General features: G+C 39.6%; 1 protein-coding gene across 3 annotated transcripts; it reads right to left on the bottom strand.

Annotated features, from left to right (window-relative positions):
• Nucleotides 1–360: 360 nt before the first annotated feature.
• Nucleotides 361–19,124, bottom strand: LOC135256997 (poly(A) polymerase type 3-like). Of its 3 annotated transcripts, none has more exons than XM_064339322.1 (22): nt 18,953–19,124; nt 16,027–16,197; nt 15,552–15,618; nt 15,308–15,389; nt 14,779–14,888; nt 14,602–14,655; nt 14,128–14,239; nt 13,745–13,834; nt 12,813–12,951; nt 12,536–12,608; nt 12,133–12,253; nt 11,604–11,688; nt 7,553–7,606; nt 6,945–7,064; nt 6,254–6,363; nt 5,776–5,897; nt 5,180–5,322; nt 4,254–4,318; nt 4,017–4,168; nt 3,102–3,224; nt 2,625–2,681; nt 361–1,898 (listed from the first exon to the last, which is right to left on the bottom strand). In XM_064339322.1, exons 1-22 carry the CDS (start codon nt 18,988–18,990, stop codon nt 1,803–1,805), a joined length of 2,184 nt encoding a protein of 727 aa, XP_064195392.1. In that variant the 5' UTR covers nt 18,991–19,124; the 3' UTR covers nt 361–1,802. The 3 variants fall into 3 exon arrangements, with proteins under 3 accessions (XP_064195392.1, XP_064195393.1, XP_064195394.1); XM_064339323.1 differs by having other exon boundaries at nt 3,102–3,212; XM_064339324.1 differs by lacking the exons at nt 361–1,898; nt 2,625–2,681; nt 3,102–3,224; ... (8 more) ...; nt 12,133–12,253; nt 12,536–12,608 and having other exon boundaries at nt 12,809–12,951; nt 18,953–19,122.
• Nucleotides 19,125–20,116: the final 992 nt, after the last annotated feature.

Here is a 20,116-nt window from a genome sequence, read left to right as displayed (position 1 = left end):
TAGCATAAACGTAGGAAATAGCTTCATGATTTTCAAAAGACTGTTGCAACCACCAATGTTATTAATGGACTCAACGTATATTCTCATGACCAGATGGTCCATGGCAGGACACAGGTCTTACACATGGTGTTTGCGAGACTGGAAATGTCTTTCTTTTTAGAAACGGCTGCATAGCTATGGTGAAGCTGCCACCTAGTGGGTGATTCTGGTATTAACAAATAACTCAATTCAGTGAGCAGATAAACTGCTCACAGCAGTCAACAAAATCAGGGGTTATATCACTACAATTTAAATACAATTAAAAACTACTAATTACCTCAGTGTAAGTGTTGTTTTTTTATTCAAAAATACAAGCAGGACTTTTCAGGATATCTGACCTTTATTTGTGAAAAAGCACAATACGGTGTTCTTACAAATAAGCCTTGAAATAAGAAAACAATACGTTTCAGAACTGAGAGAGCTGGGTAAGAATGAAGGACAACATCGACAAGACTTGTGAAGTAACTAGGGGAAAGCAAAACTCAAGATTTAAGTCTTCATCACAATACCAGGGTAGACCATTTTCCACTCCATCAACACAAAGAGAAAGACAAAGCTTTTTTCTTCTTCTTTTTTTCCATGTCACAACAAATATTGATCTGTGAAACAATGTCAGAATGTCCTAAAATAGCAAACAACTCTCATCTCTTCATGACACAATTTAACTTTTTTCTTCTGAATTTAAGAATGACCACACACTTTAAAAATACAAGTAATATGAATGTTCGTGTGAAATATAAAATACGTGAAGTCAGATAATTTGTTTCCCATATTTTGACTACATTGGAACAAAATTAAAAAAAAATTTAAAAAAACATGGTCACAACTGAACGTTTACAATCTGCACAAACATCTGCATCTATTCCTTTTTTATTTTTTTATACAACACACTCTTGAGGTATACTGTAAATATAACCAAACGGCCGGGTACAAGTCTGTATGGCTACGTTTCTCACGCAGCATTCTCCACTGTTGGGAGTACCCCTGAACATAGATGCTCCAGCAACAGCTCACATCTCCACCATTAATGTATAGGAATGATGGCATGCCAGCTCAACACATTTTTCCACAGACCAAGTTTTTGGTCACGTTACTAACTGTAACCTGGGCTGTTTCAATTATCACAATGCTGTCGAGGTCTGCTGCAACCTTAAGAAGAGCAACACTACACTACCACAACCTACAGGCACTGAACTGCTGAGTACCTCATGTTAACAATATATCTTCTTATTTATTTTTTTGTATGGCGCCAAGACCCATAGGAGTTGAACAGTGCTGACTTGTCGTTTTCAATTTGGATACTGTAGCAGTGCACCTAGTTGTAATTTACATTAAAAACAGTCATCTGATTCAAACGTTACCACCGTCAATACCTTTTCTCTGCACTTCTCAAACAGTAAAAAACACACACACACACATGCATACGCGCACGCACACACTTTTGTACAAGTCACATTTACAATTTGAGGGCATGACATTTACGTAGCTTGGCTTTCCTGTGAAACTGAGTGTGCCAGTAGAAACAGTGGCATCGCGGAGACTGCAGAAGACGGTAGCGGTGTCGCCCACTGGTGGACAAAGCCGGAACAGACACAGAGGGTCCCTTTGAAGCGATCCTTTGGGTGCTCTGGTGCCGGGGGTCGCCGACTCGATTGGGCATGGCCCGGCTGCGCCGTCACAGAGCGGTTTTGGCTTTCAGGGGCAAGGTGGGGGGTGTAGGGCCGCCCCCCTGGAGGAGGCCATCCCGTTGTGCAGTGCGACCCCTACCTGCTGAGCCGCAGCTTGATGGAGTTCTTGACCACTGAAATGGGGTTTGCCGGGAGGAGGGGCACGTCCGACAGGTCAGCGCTGGGGAGCCTCTAAAGCCGACGGCAAGACAGACAAGAAAAGATTAGAGTACACACGTTTGCATTAAAATTTCACAAGCTGCCTTTTGCTTTTGTTGACAGGTACAAATACCAGCACACGTCATCCAAATACATTTCCACCCACGCCACATTTCAATGAGGAATTTACTGAGCTTCTAATTCATTTTAAAATTTTGTTACTTGCATTTAATTAACTTTATGTGGGGAGAAGAGGGGTGATGATCCATTCAATATCTATGGCGTTTGTGTTGCGTTCATCTGATTTCTCAACTTTTTTGTTTCTTAAAGCAGTGTGTGTTACAGATATGCATAAAAGGACCTATATAAATAGTTACTATTGTTTTGGATAATAATAATAATCGCTGTCCTCATCATCACTTATAATCAGAAGATGCCGAGATGGAATATTAAAAAAAAAAAAATTTCTCTACCTTCCCTTCCACCTGTTTATTCTAGTGACAAAGGACTACCTATCACCAGCAAGTTATGGCCCAATCATTGCACTTCTCATTAATCTCTACTTTGGGATGTTAATGAATCTAGGCCCTTTATGAAGCTAGGCCTTTTTTATGTGCACTGTAAGTCGCCCGGGTACAAGAGCGTTAGCTAAATTCCTAAAATGTAAAATGTAGTAATTTATAATTAATAAATAACATTTCTGTGTTATAAGAGAAATTAAATTAAATTAGGGATAAGTGAGGAGGCGCTTGTCCAAACCTTAATTTCAGCCTCTGCCGTCACCTCACCATGAGATGCGCCGTCGCCCTCACCCATCTGCAGCAATCAAACATTCAAATCCATTTCCCATCCGCACAAATTTGACAAACAAAAATAAAGCTAGCAGTTAATTAACTGACATTGCTCTGGGTCTCACGACAATAACTGCGAGACTCAGTGTTGCATTTGATTTCACAAAACTAACAGCACATCAAACAATATAATCAAACGGGAAAAGTATACACCATGACGCGCAGGTTGAGAATGAGCAGATTACTAATGGCGTGAAAAAAAACGTATGCAAAAAATAAGAGGGAGGGAAGGAGGAAGGAGAACATATAAGGCCGAAAAAGGGGTAGGGAGGGAGCGAATGTACATAAAAGGGAGGATATTTCAGAGAGACAGAGATAAGCAGAGGTATGAAATGGGCGGGAGGGATGAGGGTTCCGGTTTAAACCTGCAGGGGCAGAGACGTACCTCTGTGACACTCACGCCATCTCCTGCCGACTCTTTTTCCAGGGATGGGTCCAGGGATGGAGCCAGGGATGGGTCCAGGGATGGAGCCAGGGATGGAGCCAGGGACGAATCCTGGGACGGATCCTGGGATGGGATGGAACGCCGAAGTGCATTAAGGTCACACACCCCTTATAACCTACTGACTGGACTGACACGTTCCATTATCTATTCTATTGGCTGCATTTGATTGTTGCTTTTGATTTTTATCCTTACTGTGCCATTTTATCTGTTCTGTTTATTTTACAGTTTGTTCATTTTGTTACATATTTACTTGTAAAGTGAACTACTGAACATAATTATGATTATTAAAATAATAATAATAATAATAATAATAATAATTATTATTATTATTATTATTATACTACACACTATCTGTAATATGAATGGGTCTTGTCTATCTAGGGCTCTCAAATTGTTACAGTTTTGACGCAAGTGTTACTTCCCCCTAAAACACTGTTGATTACTGGTATTACCAGCATCAGACAAGATTTAGAAAAAACAAGAGTTTTACTCAGCACAATTAGCGACAAATTGCAACAAAAAAAGGTTTAAATGACAAAATCTGTGAATGTCATGAATGTTCTGCAAGTGTGAATCCGGGGAACGAAGAACACATGTATCAACAATTTTTAATCATGTTGCCAAAATGTGCACAATTTTGCGATGCAAATAAAAATTACACTATGCGAAATAGTCTAATTGAGGAGAACTGGCTGTTCTGATGGTATTGAGTATTATGAGAATATAGTATGAGGTGCCTATATTCATTTAATAATTTTAACGTTATTTATTTTTCATTTTCATTTAATTTTTAAACTTTATCTTTGGCTTTTTCTGCAATGGTGTTGTCACTGGTGCCGGTCATGCAGGGCCTACCTCCTCCACCTTCAGTCTTTTGGCCCTCTCCTCCAGCAGGGGTGAACCCGCCCGTTTCGCTGCTGAGGGAGGGGGGACGGAGGCATGGACTTGGGCCGGGGCGGGTCTGTTAGGGGGCGTGCAGGAAGAGGGAGCAGATCCCTCATTGTCACCTGTGAGGGAGACAGGAAGGTCTGGCTTACCACAGCCGTGACCGTGAAGCTCGCGGCGAACAGCGGCGGGAATTGCGGCACTGACCTGCCGAGGCGGGGTGGCCTCCCGCGGCATCGGAGGGAGCCGTCAGGAGAATGGCGGGACTGGACCTGCAGAAGAGAGGGTAGGAGGAGCAACAACCATGTTATCAAATACATTAAAAGATACTATCATTACATCATTAAAGTATCCTATTATTCTAGCATGCAGTGCCTAGAGACGTCACTCCTATAATAAATCTGGGATGACTTCTGTGCCACACACGCACACACATACACACACAGCATCAGGAAAGATAAGCATGATTGCTTTGAGGATGAAGTTCACTGAATAAACACTTCATTTGCACTACACTATAATTACCCAAAATAAATTGTCATTAGCTTATCACTGATAGGGACCTTAAATCGAAACAATTCATGGATGAAAAATAGCATTGTGCTGCCAAATAATAAATGCTTGCCAAACCCAGACAGGCCTGTAGCTCATAAATTTCTAAAGAAGGGTGCCTTGTGTTCGATATTCATGCAACGTTTACCATCTCTCAACTGGAGAGATGTTTTCAATAAGTATTTTGCTTTAAAGACCCAGTGCAATCACTTTATGAAGTGTTCATTAAGCCACAAGATAAAAATATACACTCACTTTTTTCAAATTCATAAACGGGAAAGTAATAACATTTCTAAACACGAGAGCTGGAGAGTCTTGCAATGTAAGACTGTAAATCACAATGCTACTTGCATTACCAATATTGTGTCCAAACCATCAATACCATACCCTCCTGTAGTGGGTGGTATAACAACTTAAAAGCTATAAAAAACGGATTTCAGGATTTATATACATTGTGTTCTTTATGAGTTACTATTAAACAGCGTGATTTAAATTGTAAACAGTGTTGATTGAGTACTTTGATGAGGAGCCAGAAGAGGACTGTACAAGGACCGACAAGGACTGAACTTGTCAGAGCTTACCCCCGGGGGGTGGGGGCATGGCTCTGAATGGGTGCCCCGCTCCTGCCCGTGGCTGTGGGCGAAGGCACAGACATGCTGTTGTCACTGTCCTGGGACAGATCCAGACAGCCGTCTGTGGGAGGGCTTGGTCCCTCTGTGGAGTGCTGGAGGAAAGAGGATGAGAAAGAGAGTGTGTCAGGTGCCCAGGTTAGTTGAACAGAGAGGTGTCCAGCATTAATGCACTCCCTTTTGATGGAAACACTTCAGCCAATGGAGGAAAGTTATACACAGGAGTCTAATCAAACTCGCAACAACACAGATCAAGTGAAAACTAAAGCAAGCTGAAGAAGCTTCATAAATAAGCATGGTAATGGATACGCATTACACAGTTTGCGTTAATGGTTACAGTGTCATGTTTTTCAGGTAACCTTGTTCAGACCTTAAACCCTAGCCTTCTGTTTCAAACCAGCTGCTTTGCAACACGATGTGGACAGAGGTGGCTGGAACGAAGTAGCAACACACACATGAAGGAGTTGCCACAATTTAATTACGCTTGCGTCGCGCGGCACTGATGCAGAACCGCACGGGCAGCCGCGGCTAGGCCCCGTTTCCCCCACCTTCCTGCGCTTGTGGATGACGCGGTCGGGAAGAAGCTGCTGAAGCTGCTTCCTCTTCACGTGCATGGCCGTGATCTTCATGTCTGCTTCGAACATCTTGCTGCCGATGGCCTGCCTGTACACTGCAGCCACGCGGAGAGACCACAGCTCAGGGCACTCGTGCACATCCACACAGAATGCAGAATCCTACATCAATCACTAAACCTGCCTAGGATTGAAAACTAATGACTTAATGTACACTTTGAAAAACTGCAGCCATTTAAACTAAAGCAGTATTGAAGCTATGCTATTTCGTTGTATAACCTGTGTGGAAGCTATGCCATTACTGAATCGACACTGCAATGAAGCTATAAGGTGTTACTGTTCTTAGCTGAATGATACCGTGTTGAAGCTTTTGATACTGTATTGCTTTGCTGACACTGTAATTAATCCATCTGGATCTGGGATGCTGAGGTCGCATTGTGATGAACTCGCTCACCGGTGTCAGTGAAGGACTGGATGTCAAAGGTCAGGTCCACGTTGAGGTTTTCAGAGCCCTCCACTTTCTTAAAAACAATCCCGATCACCCACATTGTGCTGACCTCCTCTCTGTTCCAAACAAACAGGGAATCAAGGCCCAAACCACTAATGTGAATGTCATTTAGCAAGGATTCCAGCCACGCACACTTTGCTCAGCCCTGATGCACCATCACGGTCTGGCGCAAGCCAATGCCTCTTCAGGAAAACCCTTTTAAACCACATACTGGCACATATGAGTGATAGGCAACACGTTTTGGATGTAAACACACAGAACAACATGCAGTTTTAATGCAGTTTGGCCTTAAGAGTTACAGCAAGATTTTGTTTAAAATGACTTTGGGGCTAAGTAAGTGCATTACATATACTGTATTAATTTAGTTCAGAGCAAACAGTTACAACAAAATTAAAGAAAAGGTAGCGGAAAAGGTAAATAAAGGGGATAAATATAAGCGTTGGAGAAGAACTACACATGGCATTTTCACTGAGGTTTGAGGTTAAGACTATTACAGCAGAATTAAAAATGTGTTTTTATCAGGTTTAGGGCTACAGGTACGAAGTGTTAGAGCAGAAGTTAATATGCTTGTTTAAGGGGTCTAAGAACATTAGAGCTGTACTAAAGATGGCATTCGGACTGGAATTACAAGGCTCACTTCACATTGCCCTCCTTGGGTCCTGGGAATGACTGCGGGTTCACGTGAGCCAGCGTGATGAACTCGTTCTTCTCAAGGTTTCCCACCAAGATTCGGATCTTCGACTCCACCAAGCCGACCCTGCAGGAGGAACACTGCTCGATCAACACAGGGACTGTACCCCAACTCTACAGAACCGCAATGACACGTCAGTTCACACATTCATAAATACACAGAAAGTACTGACTCTCCCCCGAAAAAGGCTAAATCTATTACACTACATAGAGGGGAAGGGTCAGATGTGAACTGACATTGGTGCCGCAACTGGGGGGAGAAATTCAACCAAAATGCAAAGCTGTTTGGCCCATTTGTTTGAATAGCATATTTTAGCACAAATTTCCTTTTTGTTCCTTGCCATTGCAAAATTCTGAATTTTACTGTACCCAAAATGTTGCATAAACAAACCAAAAATATGGAGGAAATATGAATCACCAATTGCACTTCAACTGAATTCCGCCAAATATTTCAGAACTCGTTTTTGTTTGCAATATCACTTTTAACCCATATCAATGCAATTATTCACACCCACCACAATATCACTGATATTCTTATCCATTTTCGGTACTCACCATTCCAGATGCTGTTTCTCTGTCGGTGCACTCGCTAGCAACACAATATAATGCCTTGGAACATAAAAAAACAATGCCATTACACCCTTTAAAACAATGTGAACAGACACAAACTCCTGAAGGCTGCGCTCTCTTAACCAGAGGGAGTAGAGGCAGTCGTGGGCTGCAGAGCGGGGAGGAAGAACAGCCGTCTTGCTCTTTCTGAGGACCTCCCGTGTCCACTCATCAGCTCCTCTATAAGAGGAAAAAGTCACGCGCACCTGCGATGCTACAGCACATCAACATACGTAACCTTACTATAGCGGTTCACTGGGGCAAGTGGTGTAAACCACGCTCTGAACTGAAATACTTATAAGGGCAAAGGCTGACCAGCCGTTAGTTGTGGGTGATTTACCTGCCCAATAAGCATGCAGGAGCAATTTTTTCATTACAAGAGGGATGAGCTGGCAACTAGTCTTACTGCCTGCAATTAAAGGCAGTCTGTGCATAATTATCTCAGGTAAGGGCACAGCTGTCACCAGATGTGCATATGCCTGACTTACAGCTGGTAAGAGAGGCTGACTCCTGTGAAGAGAACGGTGAACCAATTAAGCCGTATCAGTTCATCTAAATGGGAGAGGAACTGCTTGAAACAGTGTGCTCAACAGCAGCCTTCACCCAAAGTGGAACTGACCATCTGTCACCTGGCATCTCCAAAGGGTGCCATCGCAATCCTCAGACTTTGTGGGCTGTAAAACAATTTTTTCCTGTTATTTGCAGGGGCTCTTGAATTCATATGAAATTAACAAAGTGCTTTGTGCAAGGAATATGGGGGGGGAAGTAAATAAATTACTTTTTAACAAAGGCCAAACCACAACGTATGAGGAATGACAGTCTTTTCCAAGTTAATATATATATATATATATATATATATATATATATATATATATATATATACATATACACGCTGACCAACGTCAAGTTACTGTTAATGCACCTAAAATAATTATTTTTTAAAGGCTTATTTCATTTGGAGGTTCAGAAAAATTTAAACCAGAAGCATCCAGTTGTCTGGTATATCAATAGGTCCAATTCAATAGCTAAAATTCTGTAGAAAAATACATTAAATAAAAAATAAACAATCAGACAATGGCGAGAAATTAAGAAAAACATTTACATGTCAATTTTTCCTCCAGATTGTATATTTTCAGCTGATTTAGACAATTAATCACAAACTCCAGAAGAGCCTTTCCATTTCACAACAGGTAATGGTTTCTACCCACTGTTTACTGTCATAATTGGTTTTTGAAAGCTGCTTCTATTGACTAGCAATTCAGAAACAACGGTGTCAATTCTGGTAAAAAAACACCCCATATAATGAAGGGAAGGGAAAACAAATGTTTAAATTCATCAGGGAACACCTGAAAAATAAAAAAAGACTGAGACAAGAATATATGATTCATTTATTCAGGAAAAAGAGTACATGTCAATGCAAGCCTAGAGTCTATGGAGGAAAATGTATTAATCTAACAATATCAAACGGGTACAAAGTGATGAGAAGTGATCAGCAGAAGCATGGAAGTATAGTGAGCAAAATAATAATCACAGGAAATTAAGTCAAGAGAGTAAAAATTTTAGAACACAGCAGATTCAACATTCCAACGTCCACCAACAGTGCATTCCCCAAGGCATTACCTATGTATTACTGCATAGGCTCATGTACCAGCTTTAGGCCAGTTTGTGGTCATCATAAAACCATTTAAATTCACTGCGGCTAGAGCCAGTGAAAGGTTTTAAGGGTGGTTCTGAAATGAGAGGATCATTTCTTACAACAGGTGATGTCCAGACAACTGAGGCAAAACCTTTTGCTAGAGAGAGGTCTTTTTCTGTCATTTTAGTAATGTCTGTATTGAAGCACTCTCTTCTTGAGGGATCTGAGCACATTCTATTCAGGATGCATTAAGTTTGCTTGTGCAGCCTCAACTACACACCTAATGACAATGTGTCGTGTGGTTACAAAACTAAAATATACTACCCTATGCGTAACTTTATGTTCCACATACATGTGGGGGAAAAGCCTGAGAACATTTTGAAACCATCTATGAATGGCAGAAGCGTGCAAAGTTTTTTTGAAATGAGGGTTAAATTTAAACATTTTGACCAAAGGAGCAACTCTCAGGGTAAAGCAAAGCCTTTCAACTTACAAGGGGAAATTCCTACATATAATCCACAATGATGGAAATACTGCTGGAGCATAGGAGGTTAGTTTACTTAATGGAAAACACCAATAAGCAGCTTCTGGTCTGCCTCTAGTAAGACATGAGTACTGGGAGCCTAATGCCTATCCCAAACAAATATAATGCAAGAAAAAGTGAAGTCCATTTAATGACTAGCCTACCTGTTTTACCCTTTCAAAAAATATGGGCACTACACAGGTACACAGCTGCTGAGAATGTCCTTCCATTTCTGACATTGAGCTTCTGAATTTGGACATATGCACATTATCCCGTGGAACTAGAAACGCAAATATGCAGTAATCTATATCAAAAATGTGATATTCCTGAGGCAGAAGAAATTTTATTCAACTTGACTTTTTCAAGGAAGAAAAGTACAGTATGGCAATGTAATTCCTTTGTGAACCGAGTCAATACAGAACAATTAAAGAACAGTCCTATCAGCAAGCCACAGCATTATTCTGCAGTGACTAATTACACTACAGCAATCTAACTTGCTCCACAAAGAACAGCAAAATGCAAGGCGAGCAGTTATAACTTTTAAGAGTCATAACTTCAGACAACATTAAATCATTAAAGATTTCCTGTAGTTTCTTGAAAAGCAAACATGAGTTTGAAGTAAAGTATACTACATGGCCAAAAGTATGTGGACATCCAACATCTCATCCAAAATTATGGGAATTAATATGGAGCTGATCCACCTCTGCTAAAACCACCAATCTTCTGGAAAGGCTTTATACTAGATATTGGAACATTGCTGCAGGGATTTGCTTCCATTCAGCCAGAAGAGCATTGATGAGGTCATGCACTGATTGGGCAATTAGGTCTGGTTCGCAGTTGGCTTTCCAATTGATCCCAAATGTGTTGGATGGGGTTGAGGTCAGGGCTCTGTGCAGGCCAGTCAAGTTCTTCCACGGCATTCTTGAAAAAACCCTATCTACATGGACCTCACTGTGTGCCTGGGTGCACTGTCATGCTGAAACAGGAAAGGGCCTTTCCCATACTGTTGGGAAGAACAGAATCTTCTAGAATGTGATTGTCTGCTGTAGCATTAAGATTTGCCTTCACTGGAACTAAGGAGCCTAGTCCAAACCATGAAAAACAGCCCCAGATCAAGGGGTGTCCAGATACTTTTGGTCATATAGTGTGTGTTGTTTTCCCCCTAATCAGATACAAAAATTACGAAAGTATATCTCATACATGAAGCTTTTCAAAATTGCTGCATCTGCTTTCTTCAATGCAAGCCCATGTTCCTTATAGTATTGAACGTCTTAACTGGCCTGCAAGCTTCAAACCATTTAAATTTCTTGTTATTTTATTATTAACTTTCTTCACGTTATGAGTCACACCGTTGTAATTGGATTAGCACATTTATGGAAAATAGCCACAAAAACCCTAAGTAAAACAGACTAACAAGAAATACATTGTGCAAATTGTGAACTAAAACCTTTTATTTGAATTTGCTGGGTACAGTTCAGTTTAATAAGGCACAAGAAAAGCAGGAGGAAAAATAAAATACAACTTCTGTACCTACCTTTGATAAGCAAAACCACAGGTACATGCATGACCAATTGTCTAAACGTTATCAGCTGATAAAAATAATCTATTGTGATAGTTTAATTTCTATAGAATTCAAACACATTTAAACGGCTATACTATAAGTCTTACTGCATGCCTGTGTCTTTATTTCATATCTACAATTGTTCACAACATCAAACAATGAAAGAATATTAGATACACTAGTGAAGTATTTACGTGCTTGTTTGAAAAATAAATCTTTATTGAAATTGTTAAGCCTCACCATGTGTGTCCAACAGGATAAGCAGTTTAATACATACTTGTATTTCTGAAAGAAGTTTGGTGCTTCAAACAGTTTGGACCAATCAGATTTATTCAGCAAGATTTCATCTGTGATGGCAAGACCTGGTAAGGAAACATAAAAAGTGGTTAGCTAAATGGAATGTTTGCTCTACGTCTGCCATTACATCACAATATGTCTGTGATGGACAAAATTCCATGTGGTCATCAAATCACCATCTCCCCGGGATTAAATCATTATTTGTCCTTTTTTGAATGTTGTCCTTTTTTTACATTTCAATCACTGTACAATGACTTTTGCAAACCTAGATATACATTTTACAAACTATTTTTTCAATCAGAAAAAAAATAGATTTTTTTCTTTTCATTGAACAAAGGCCTATGCATATTAAATATACAATAATTTCAGAATGTATTACTTTTTATAATTATGAGTAGCATTTTGTTCTCTACAACCACAATTTGCCTCTGATATGACCAAATGTATATGGAATAAATGAACCAAAACTTAAAGGTGAGTTTTTGTCCAGTTGAATGTGCCCAACTAACCCTGCTTGAACTCCTCCATCATGACACCACGGGTTGACACAGATACATTGTAGGTAGAGTTCTGCTGGGGGTATGCTGGTGTAATGATGGGCATTAGGTGGTACCTATCACTGGGGGTCACCTGAAATGACAAACATTTACACTATTACATGCCACTTTTCTCACAGGTTCAACATTGCGGTGTCTGTGTAGACAGCTCCACTGCATTAGCATGCTTACCCTACTGATATTTACAGCACTGTAGCCAAGATGAATGTTCAGTCCCATTTAAAAATCATTTATATAGGCATTGCTGCATTACATATAGAAGAGACATATTGAGTGTGAGAATAAGACATAGAAATAAGAGGAGAGGAAGAGAGAAAGAGAAAGGGAAAAGAACAAGGAAAAAGGGGCGTATTACCCTGGGGTCCCACACAGGCAAGTTGAGATTGCAGTCTTCAGGCTGCTTCAAAAGGACAGGGTTAGGCCATTCCCTAAACGAGACCACAGCTCGTCAGTCAGAGCAATCAGTCAGTCAGAAAAACAGTCAGTTGAAGCAATTTTCTCAGTTATTCTAATGGACGACAACTCAGTATACAAAAGGCTAACAAAACATTCCAGCATCAAACAGCATTGCTCCCACCCATTTTTCAACCTTACAAAAGTAATATCCTGTAGGGACTTTCTTGAAAGATTACCATTTCGAGAAGACGAGGAAGAACTTGTGCACCAGCGTCGAGGCCACAGCGTTGGGGTACAGCTGGCAGGTCCTGGCCACCAGCATGGCCCATGACACCCCGCCCAGGAAGCCCAAGATGTTGGAGTAGATGTTGTGACCTGCAGGAATGGCGCTACATTACTGGAATTCATCTACTGTGTGACTGCTTCCCTTGGCTTGGGACTTCAGGCCTTTGGCTCAGTGAGGAAATCGAATTTATTTCTGTGGAGTGCTGCCAGTGATGGGCACAGTACGATGCCTGCAATAGCTGACCACTACGTCTGCAGGCCATTTTTGTGCTTATGTAATCAAACAAGGTTTTTAATGAATGGGAAACAGAAACCAATTTGGAAATGCAATTCATTACAATTGCATTTCTGGCATTAGAAATCACTTTTGCCTATATAGTATGCGATGAATGTCAGATACTGCCTTGGCAAGTGTCTCAATGTTTTCTGTGCTTGTTCCTTTAAAGTAAACAAATAAAAATGTACAGCAAAATGAACGGTTCCGCAATGCATTGTGGGTTTTATACAAGGGTTGCAAAATGGTAAATTTAAAAAAAATAATTTCAAATGAGCTTGCGTTCTTTGTAATTAAAACAAATAAACAGCTTTCCAATTAGAGTATGTACTGTAATACTATAGTAAAGGTAGGAACATTAATTATGGTGGCTGTGTTTTGAGTATGTGAAAGTCCGCAGAAGGCAAAAATTTGACAAGGCAGTGATGAGTTACATTAGATTGACATTACGTATATTTGACAAGGCTTTTATCCACAGCTTTATATGAGAACACTCTCATTTATGGTTCCTGTCCCTTTGCCTGTCACACATTAAACAGAATATAGATAAAAAACAATGCAAAAACAAAGCTCAGAGTAAAAAGACTGATAAAAACAAGCTGTACGCACGTTTGGCCCACAGCTTTATGGCCCTCAAGGTCAGTCTAAAGTTTTCTATGTTGGGAACCAAGTGTAGTATTTCATCAGTCACCCGGCAACCTGGAGATGACAATCAATATCAATAAGTTACATACTGAGGTAGTAAGTATGAAAAGATATTTCAACACTTCAGAGTGAAAAGCATGGATAACACTTCCTATCATGAAAAAGCACTTGGGGACATTTTAATTCTTATGGAAAAGCATTACCATCCAGATGTCTAGGCACTACTATAAATCAGTTAATCAGTAGCATTGACAAGTGTGTTGCTCATTCCATATGTAAAGGTTTACAGCAGTCTTTCAATAGGCTCCATAGTAATAACTCGTTTCAGTTCAAAATTTGATAGTTACCATTAAGACTTCTTATACAGCGGATGTCCAAATTCCGTAGTAAGCTGTCATCTCGAAGGTCAAGATTTTCTGGGATGGTTTGAAGCGCTAATCGGGCGAACAGTATGTCAATCTAATAAAATAAAAATTAATTTTTTAAATTATTGTTATAAAAGCTGTCACGTAATAATGTTTTGTCAGTACCTGCAAGTAACTGGCCTAGAAAGGTATACTCATTGACTGAGCAGCTACTGTAATAATGACATTTCACCAACAGAGGGAGACACACTTTGAACAGTAAATATTCAATTCTCGCATTCAATGTGCTAACACAGCTAGTGATTGTAAATAGAACTTTTACATTTCATCCTACCATACATAAGGGCCTGATTTATTGTCAATTACCATGAGCCCATAAGCGGTACAGGACAATAAATTCAATAAATATTATTTTTCTACCCCCTCTGCTTAGACAAATTTACAATAACTCAGTACCTCAATGCCATCAAAGGACAATTTTATTACAGGAACAAAAGCCTCCTCCACTGCCTACGAGAGAGGAAAACCATGAGGAATACTTTTTCAAGAAAATTCAAACAAAATTACACCAACATATTTCCCAATAAAGAGCTTTAGATAGTGGTGATCACACGGGTAAATACTTTCACGTACCCTCAAGTCTTTAACTTCCTCTTGCTCCTTCAACTTCTCATAAAACGAGGAGAAAAAATCCGACCTCTCCACATGACGTGGAGAAACGCAGAGGGCATCGATATCCGCACCTTTGTGGGCACGGAAAACAAATTAATGGCCTGTGAAAACAGCAACCACATCAAACGCAAGCAAAAACAGGACAGCGCCTTCATATCCAAGCTGCAGTTTAAGCCAACATTCAGGTACACCGCGTAGACAAGATTATGCTCAAAACCATCAGGAGCCCAATTTCTACAACTTCCACAACTAATTTTTATAGTTGGAAATCAACTGAAGCTTTCAAGCTATGCATCTTGCTCAAGGGGTACAGGAGCAGTGTCCCACCAGGAATTTAACTTTGCAACCATACGTCTCTGAGTGCAGTTACAGGCTTAGTCCTGCTCTTTTTATAACCACCACTTTAAGGAAAAACTCTCGCATCAGATATAAGCATAAGTTGTAGCATTAGTCAGTGCCAGAATATTTTCTTCAAAGATAAATTGGTTACCTTTTGTGTGAACTCCTAACCTGTAGGAACCAAAGGTGAATATCTTCCCTCCAACATTGTCTACCACAGATGCAGGCAAATTCTGTTCAAGAACAATCAATTACTATAATACATTTGCATGAGCAAATAATTTGCAGTCAACAGGCATCTCACTAAAAATAAATAAAATAAAAACCAGGACATCCCATTCTCCTTCCCTCATTTAAATACCATTCACTAATAATCAAAACTGATGAAGACTTACCTTAGTTTCACTCATGTCTCTGATCCACTCTTTAACCAAAGTGTTCAATTTGCCCAAAACCAAAATCCTGTTCAAAATAAAACACATTAGAAAAATCCCAGGATTTTGGCAGATGATGAGTACAAAGCATAACAGGTGGGGTAACTTTACTTAACCAAAACAAGATTATTTTTTAATCAGGCTTTTTTTTTCTTCATTAAAATACACAAACACAACTACTTGATTCCACAGAACCTAGCCAGCCTGACACAAGTGCTCAATATGGGGGGGGAATTCTATCCATCTCTTTTGACACTGTTCATGTTACGCACAGAGAAAAAATATACACTTAACTGATTCTTTTCAACCATTTATCAATGTTAATTTGAAGGCACCGTAAGTGGCTGGATTCAGTTCCGATGCAGTACTGTTACTGCACTGATTTGAGCAGTGTTGTTATTCCAATATAGTGCAAGTTAAAGACAGCACTTGTTACCTGCGCTGTAACTCCAGTTCTTCCTCAAACACGCCGTAGGGCTTGAGCGCCTCCACCAGCTTCCGTGTGAGCATCAGGTCCGCCTCTTTCGGCGGGGCCAGGCTGATAGGCGACGTGATCCCAAAGTGCTTTGGCGCCGGTGGAGACGCCTGCACCTGGTTTGTAAGGGGTCTGTGGACAAAGAAAGCGCTTCATAGTACATTCTAATCTTCAGAGTACATTCAACACAAATTTTACTTTCTATGTCGTCGACATTGTCGTTATATTGAACTACTAACCAACGATCAACAGCGTTTTTCGTTTTGATGAACAGCATAGGGCTGGCAGTTACCTCCATTTCATCCTCAAAATTACTTGACAGAGAAAGTGCTCATGTATTCATAGATCATTACGGGTTATAATTGTACATACTTCCATGAAAATATCTGAAATATGCGCAGTAAGGTGATCACTTTACAATGGACTGAATGGGAAACGATCAAGGATTTGTTAGTTCCGTGCAAATACCCGAATTCTGCAATTATCCGTTTTTCAATTAAGTGGATTCTACAGTATTAATCATCAGCCTACACTGTTTTTGCCTATCTGCACAGATTAAACTGAGAGATAAAATTCCGAAAAGGCTTTTAGTAATTTCATCCTTCAGTTTAAATCTGCACAGATAAGCAAAAACAGTTCTTTAAGGAACAAGTAGCCTAACAACTAAAAGGATGGTGTAAGCATTCTTTGCATTAATGTATAAAATAAATTTAAATACAGTAAGCTGGCGTGTGGATTCATTAAGTTAAAAGGTCAATTAATATTGTACATTAGGTTTAGTGTGACAAAAATGAAATGCATTTCAAGACATGTTGCAATTCCAAATAGGCCTACCACTATTCCTGTAGAATGAACTCCAACATTGTGTAGCCTAAATCCTTCTGTATAGGCTATATTTCCCCCCAAATTCTGGCACTTACAATATATAACCCTTAAATAAATTGATAAATAAACAAATTTTACACTTCAGTCATGCGATTCCATTTTTCATATCCTCTCAATGCATTGTGGTGGTCTCTTGAAGACCAGAACTTTACAACCTTTTTTCTAAATGTAACTAAACATAGGGAGATGACGTGTTCACGGTGGCAGTAAAGCCGTACCGAATGCAGTCAGTCACACAAAGTCACCACCTAAGCCCTATTTTGAGCCAGGAAAAACCCTGAAGTTCGCATGAAATAGGCAACGGTGTAGGTAATGAAATGGTGATGGTGTTGAGCAGGGTTTTTCCTGGCTCTAAACAGGTCTTAGGCAGTGACTCCGCACAACAGTGACTGCAGCCTTTCCACTTTACTGCCACCATCAACTCAATGCGTTGTCTCCCTTTATTCAGCTACATGTAGAATGGAAAGTTCTTCAAATAGACCACCGCAATGCATGGAGGGTTTTATTTTGTAAGTGCCAGAATTGGGGGCAAAATATAGCCTATAGCTACTGGATTGTAAAGAGAGTCATTCTACAGGAAGTGGTAGGCTATTGGGAATTGCAATGTCTTGAAATGCATTTCATTTTTGTCACTCTAAACTTAAGGTACAATATTAACCTTTTAACTCAATGATTCCACACAAATTCCAATGCACTTAAATTAGGCTATTTTTATACATTCACTCAAAGAATGCTTGCACCATTCTTTTCACCAGTGGTGTTACCTGCACCTTACAATTAAAGGCAGAATTTCATTTCAGTTCAAACTGCACATACAGGCAAAACAGTGTAGGTTAATGGTAATACAGCAGAACCCATTTAATTGCATAAGGAATCACGGCATAATTCAGGTATTTGCATCGAACTGCCAAATCCGGAATCATTCCCCATTCATTCCATTATAAAGATATTGCAAGTCACATTCATTCAACTTAATGCGGCTGAAAACGAGCAAGCTACACACTCCTGTGGTGGAATAACTTCAGCTCTAGACAGAACTACGCTGCATCACTGGCTATACTAAGGGACAGTAATTTCTTCAAACAGGCCTAACAGTAAGCAATGCAATCTTCCATTCATACATCTTCAGTGAAATCTGACTTGTGGCAGAAACTTAAGGGCTCCTGCGTTTATTGTTTCACACCACGACAGCACGTCAAGTCATAACTTCACAGAAGTCATGGATCTTTAAACTATGCCAACTTTACCACAGAAACACCGACAGTTTGCGATTCATTGACAGCGCCGTTTATGCTAAGAACGATGTTTTGCTGTTCTGTGACAACTAAAGTTATCTTCAGTCTAATGGTTCAATTACTCGATTTCGGCTGGAGTTAACGTTATCCACTGCTGTCTTGGTAGATCCTGTGATATCATTAAAAGCACACCTTCATGACGAAATTTGAATTTAATTATGAGGTGTAACTAAGAACGTCTGTCAATAGCAGTGAACTAACGAATACTACGTGTTACCATAACTTTCATCTAGCAAAGCCGTCCAACGTCCAATTTCTCTTTTTTTCCTGAAAGGTGCAAGGCGACCGATTTTGTATCCATGAAGGTCGCAAACAACCGATGAACAACGCCGTAACGTTTGCTAGCTAAGCAAATTGGGAAAGATCAACAGCTAGCTGGATACTTTGTTTTCACGTCGTTTGCCTGCCATTCAAAGCTGATCATTCTCATAAAGATAGTTAGCCAACGAGTTAGCTCACCTAAGCCATGTTTTACCATACAGCATTATACCGAATTGGTTAAATACAAGCAATAACCCCAAGAACTACGAGCAAAAATGACGGATGCCCATGGTTTCCTCCATTTTCCCGCGAGCAAGCTACACTGTACCAATAAAGACTAGGTAGTTACCGTTACTCGCGTTAGCTAGTCTAATTGCTAGGCCCAATCTGTTTATGGTACATTTAACTAGACTCTGTAAACTATGTTCAAAACCCAGTATACTCACAACGGCATTATATCTCCAGTACTCAGATTAATAACCATAAAACTGCATGTTACTGCATTTTTTTCATATAAAAAAACATGTATAACTAGTGTGTTTATGGAAAGCTATGACGCTAACGTTGTTGACTTCTCGGTTCTTTTGTTTCTCCTCAACATGGCGTAACGTTAGCGTAGCGAGTTTATACGCAGCCTTGCGTATGCGTGGGGTCAAACACAAGCAACACAAGCTCTACAGAACAGGCACAGTTAAGGTACTGTGGTCCTTAATAAGAAAATCCCGGGTGAAATATACATACACGTCAATTTTTTTTTTTTTTTTTTTTTAGATCTAAACAAATATCAATAAAAACCACAAAGCAGTTATGTGATAACTGGGCACACTGTAACGTCGAGCGTTACCCGTTGGATTATGGGAAATGTAGTTTGACATACAAACTTATGTGGCGCTCAATTCATTAAAAAAAAAAAATCAATTAAGAAAGTTACCTTTTACTGTAAAGAAATTATACAGGAAATAGGGTGTTAACATTTTCCAAATGCTTTCCTGTAAGTACAAACATTTTAAGAGAACGCGACAGCTTGCACAAGTTTAATGTCAGATATACTGAGCCCTCTAAAAATATTCACGCCCTTCATGAACATGAGAAAAGAAGGCTAAAATAAATAATACAGGTAATATTACATAATTATTTTGTTTGTTCAAAAACAGAAAAAGAAAAATTATATTTGTTTATACCAATGTTACAGTTAATACTGGCATTTTTACATTTTTATCCTTGGCCTTTTGGAATATTTGTCTGTTGTGTTTTTTTAACTATGATCTTGGTTTGATTATGATAATCTTGCAAGAAACACTCTGTGGTTTGGTATTTTATTTCATTCATTTCTTTTGTGACTGTGCCTTGTCCATGTCTGTGACATTCATTGTTCGAGGTAGCTGAACCCTGTCTTTCGATTAGACGTTGAATACTCGTAACTTAATACTTGTAACCCTTCCTTTTAATCTGGTTGTGAGTTGTACAAGTTGATCCAACAGGTTTCTCTACTTATCAGCAAATTCAGCAATGTAATAGATAATTAATAACTTTGATAATAATTACCAAATTAAGCCAAATAAATATTTTAATTTGTTGTACAAGTGAGAAGTCTTAACTGTTGTTGCACT

Source organism: Anguilla rostrata, chromosome 6 (genome assembly GCF_018555375.3).
Source record: "Anguilla rostrata isolate EN2019 chromosome 6, ASM1855537v3, whole genome shotgun sequence".
Taxonomy (NCBI): Eukaryota; Metazoa; Chordata; class Actinopteri; order Anguilliformes; family Anguillidae; genus Anguilla; species Anguilla rostrata.
This window is presented reverse-complemented; position numbering and strand designations above follow the sequence as displayed.

Excerpts from the sequence above, each read along its gene's own strand:
- LOC135256997 (XM_064339322.1), bottom strand. The coding sequence starts at position 18,990 with ATGGTTATTAATCTGAGTACTGGAGATATAATGCCGTT. Across the intron at positions 12,952-13,744 it reads CATAAAGCTGTGGGCCAAAC|GTCACAACATCTACTCCAAC; the intron begins GTGCGTACAGCT and ends CCATTCCTGCAG. Across the intron at positions 5,323-5,775 it reads TCATCCACAAGCGCAGGAAG|CACTCCACAGAGGGACCAAG; the intron begins GTGGGGGAAACG and ends TCTTTCCTCCAG.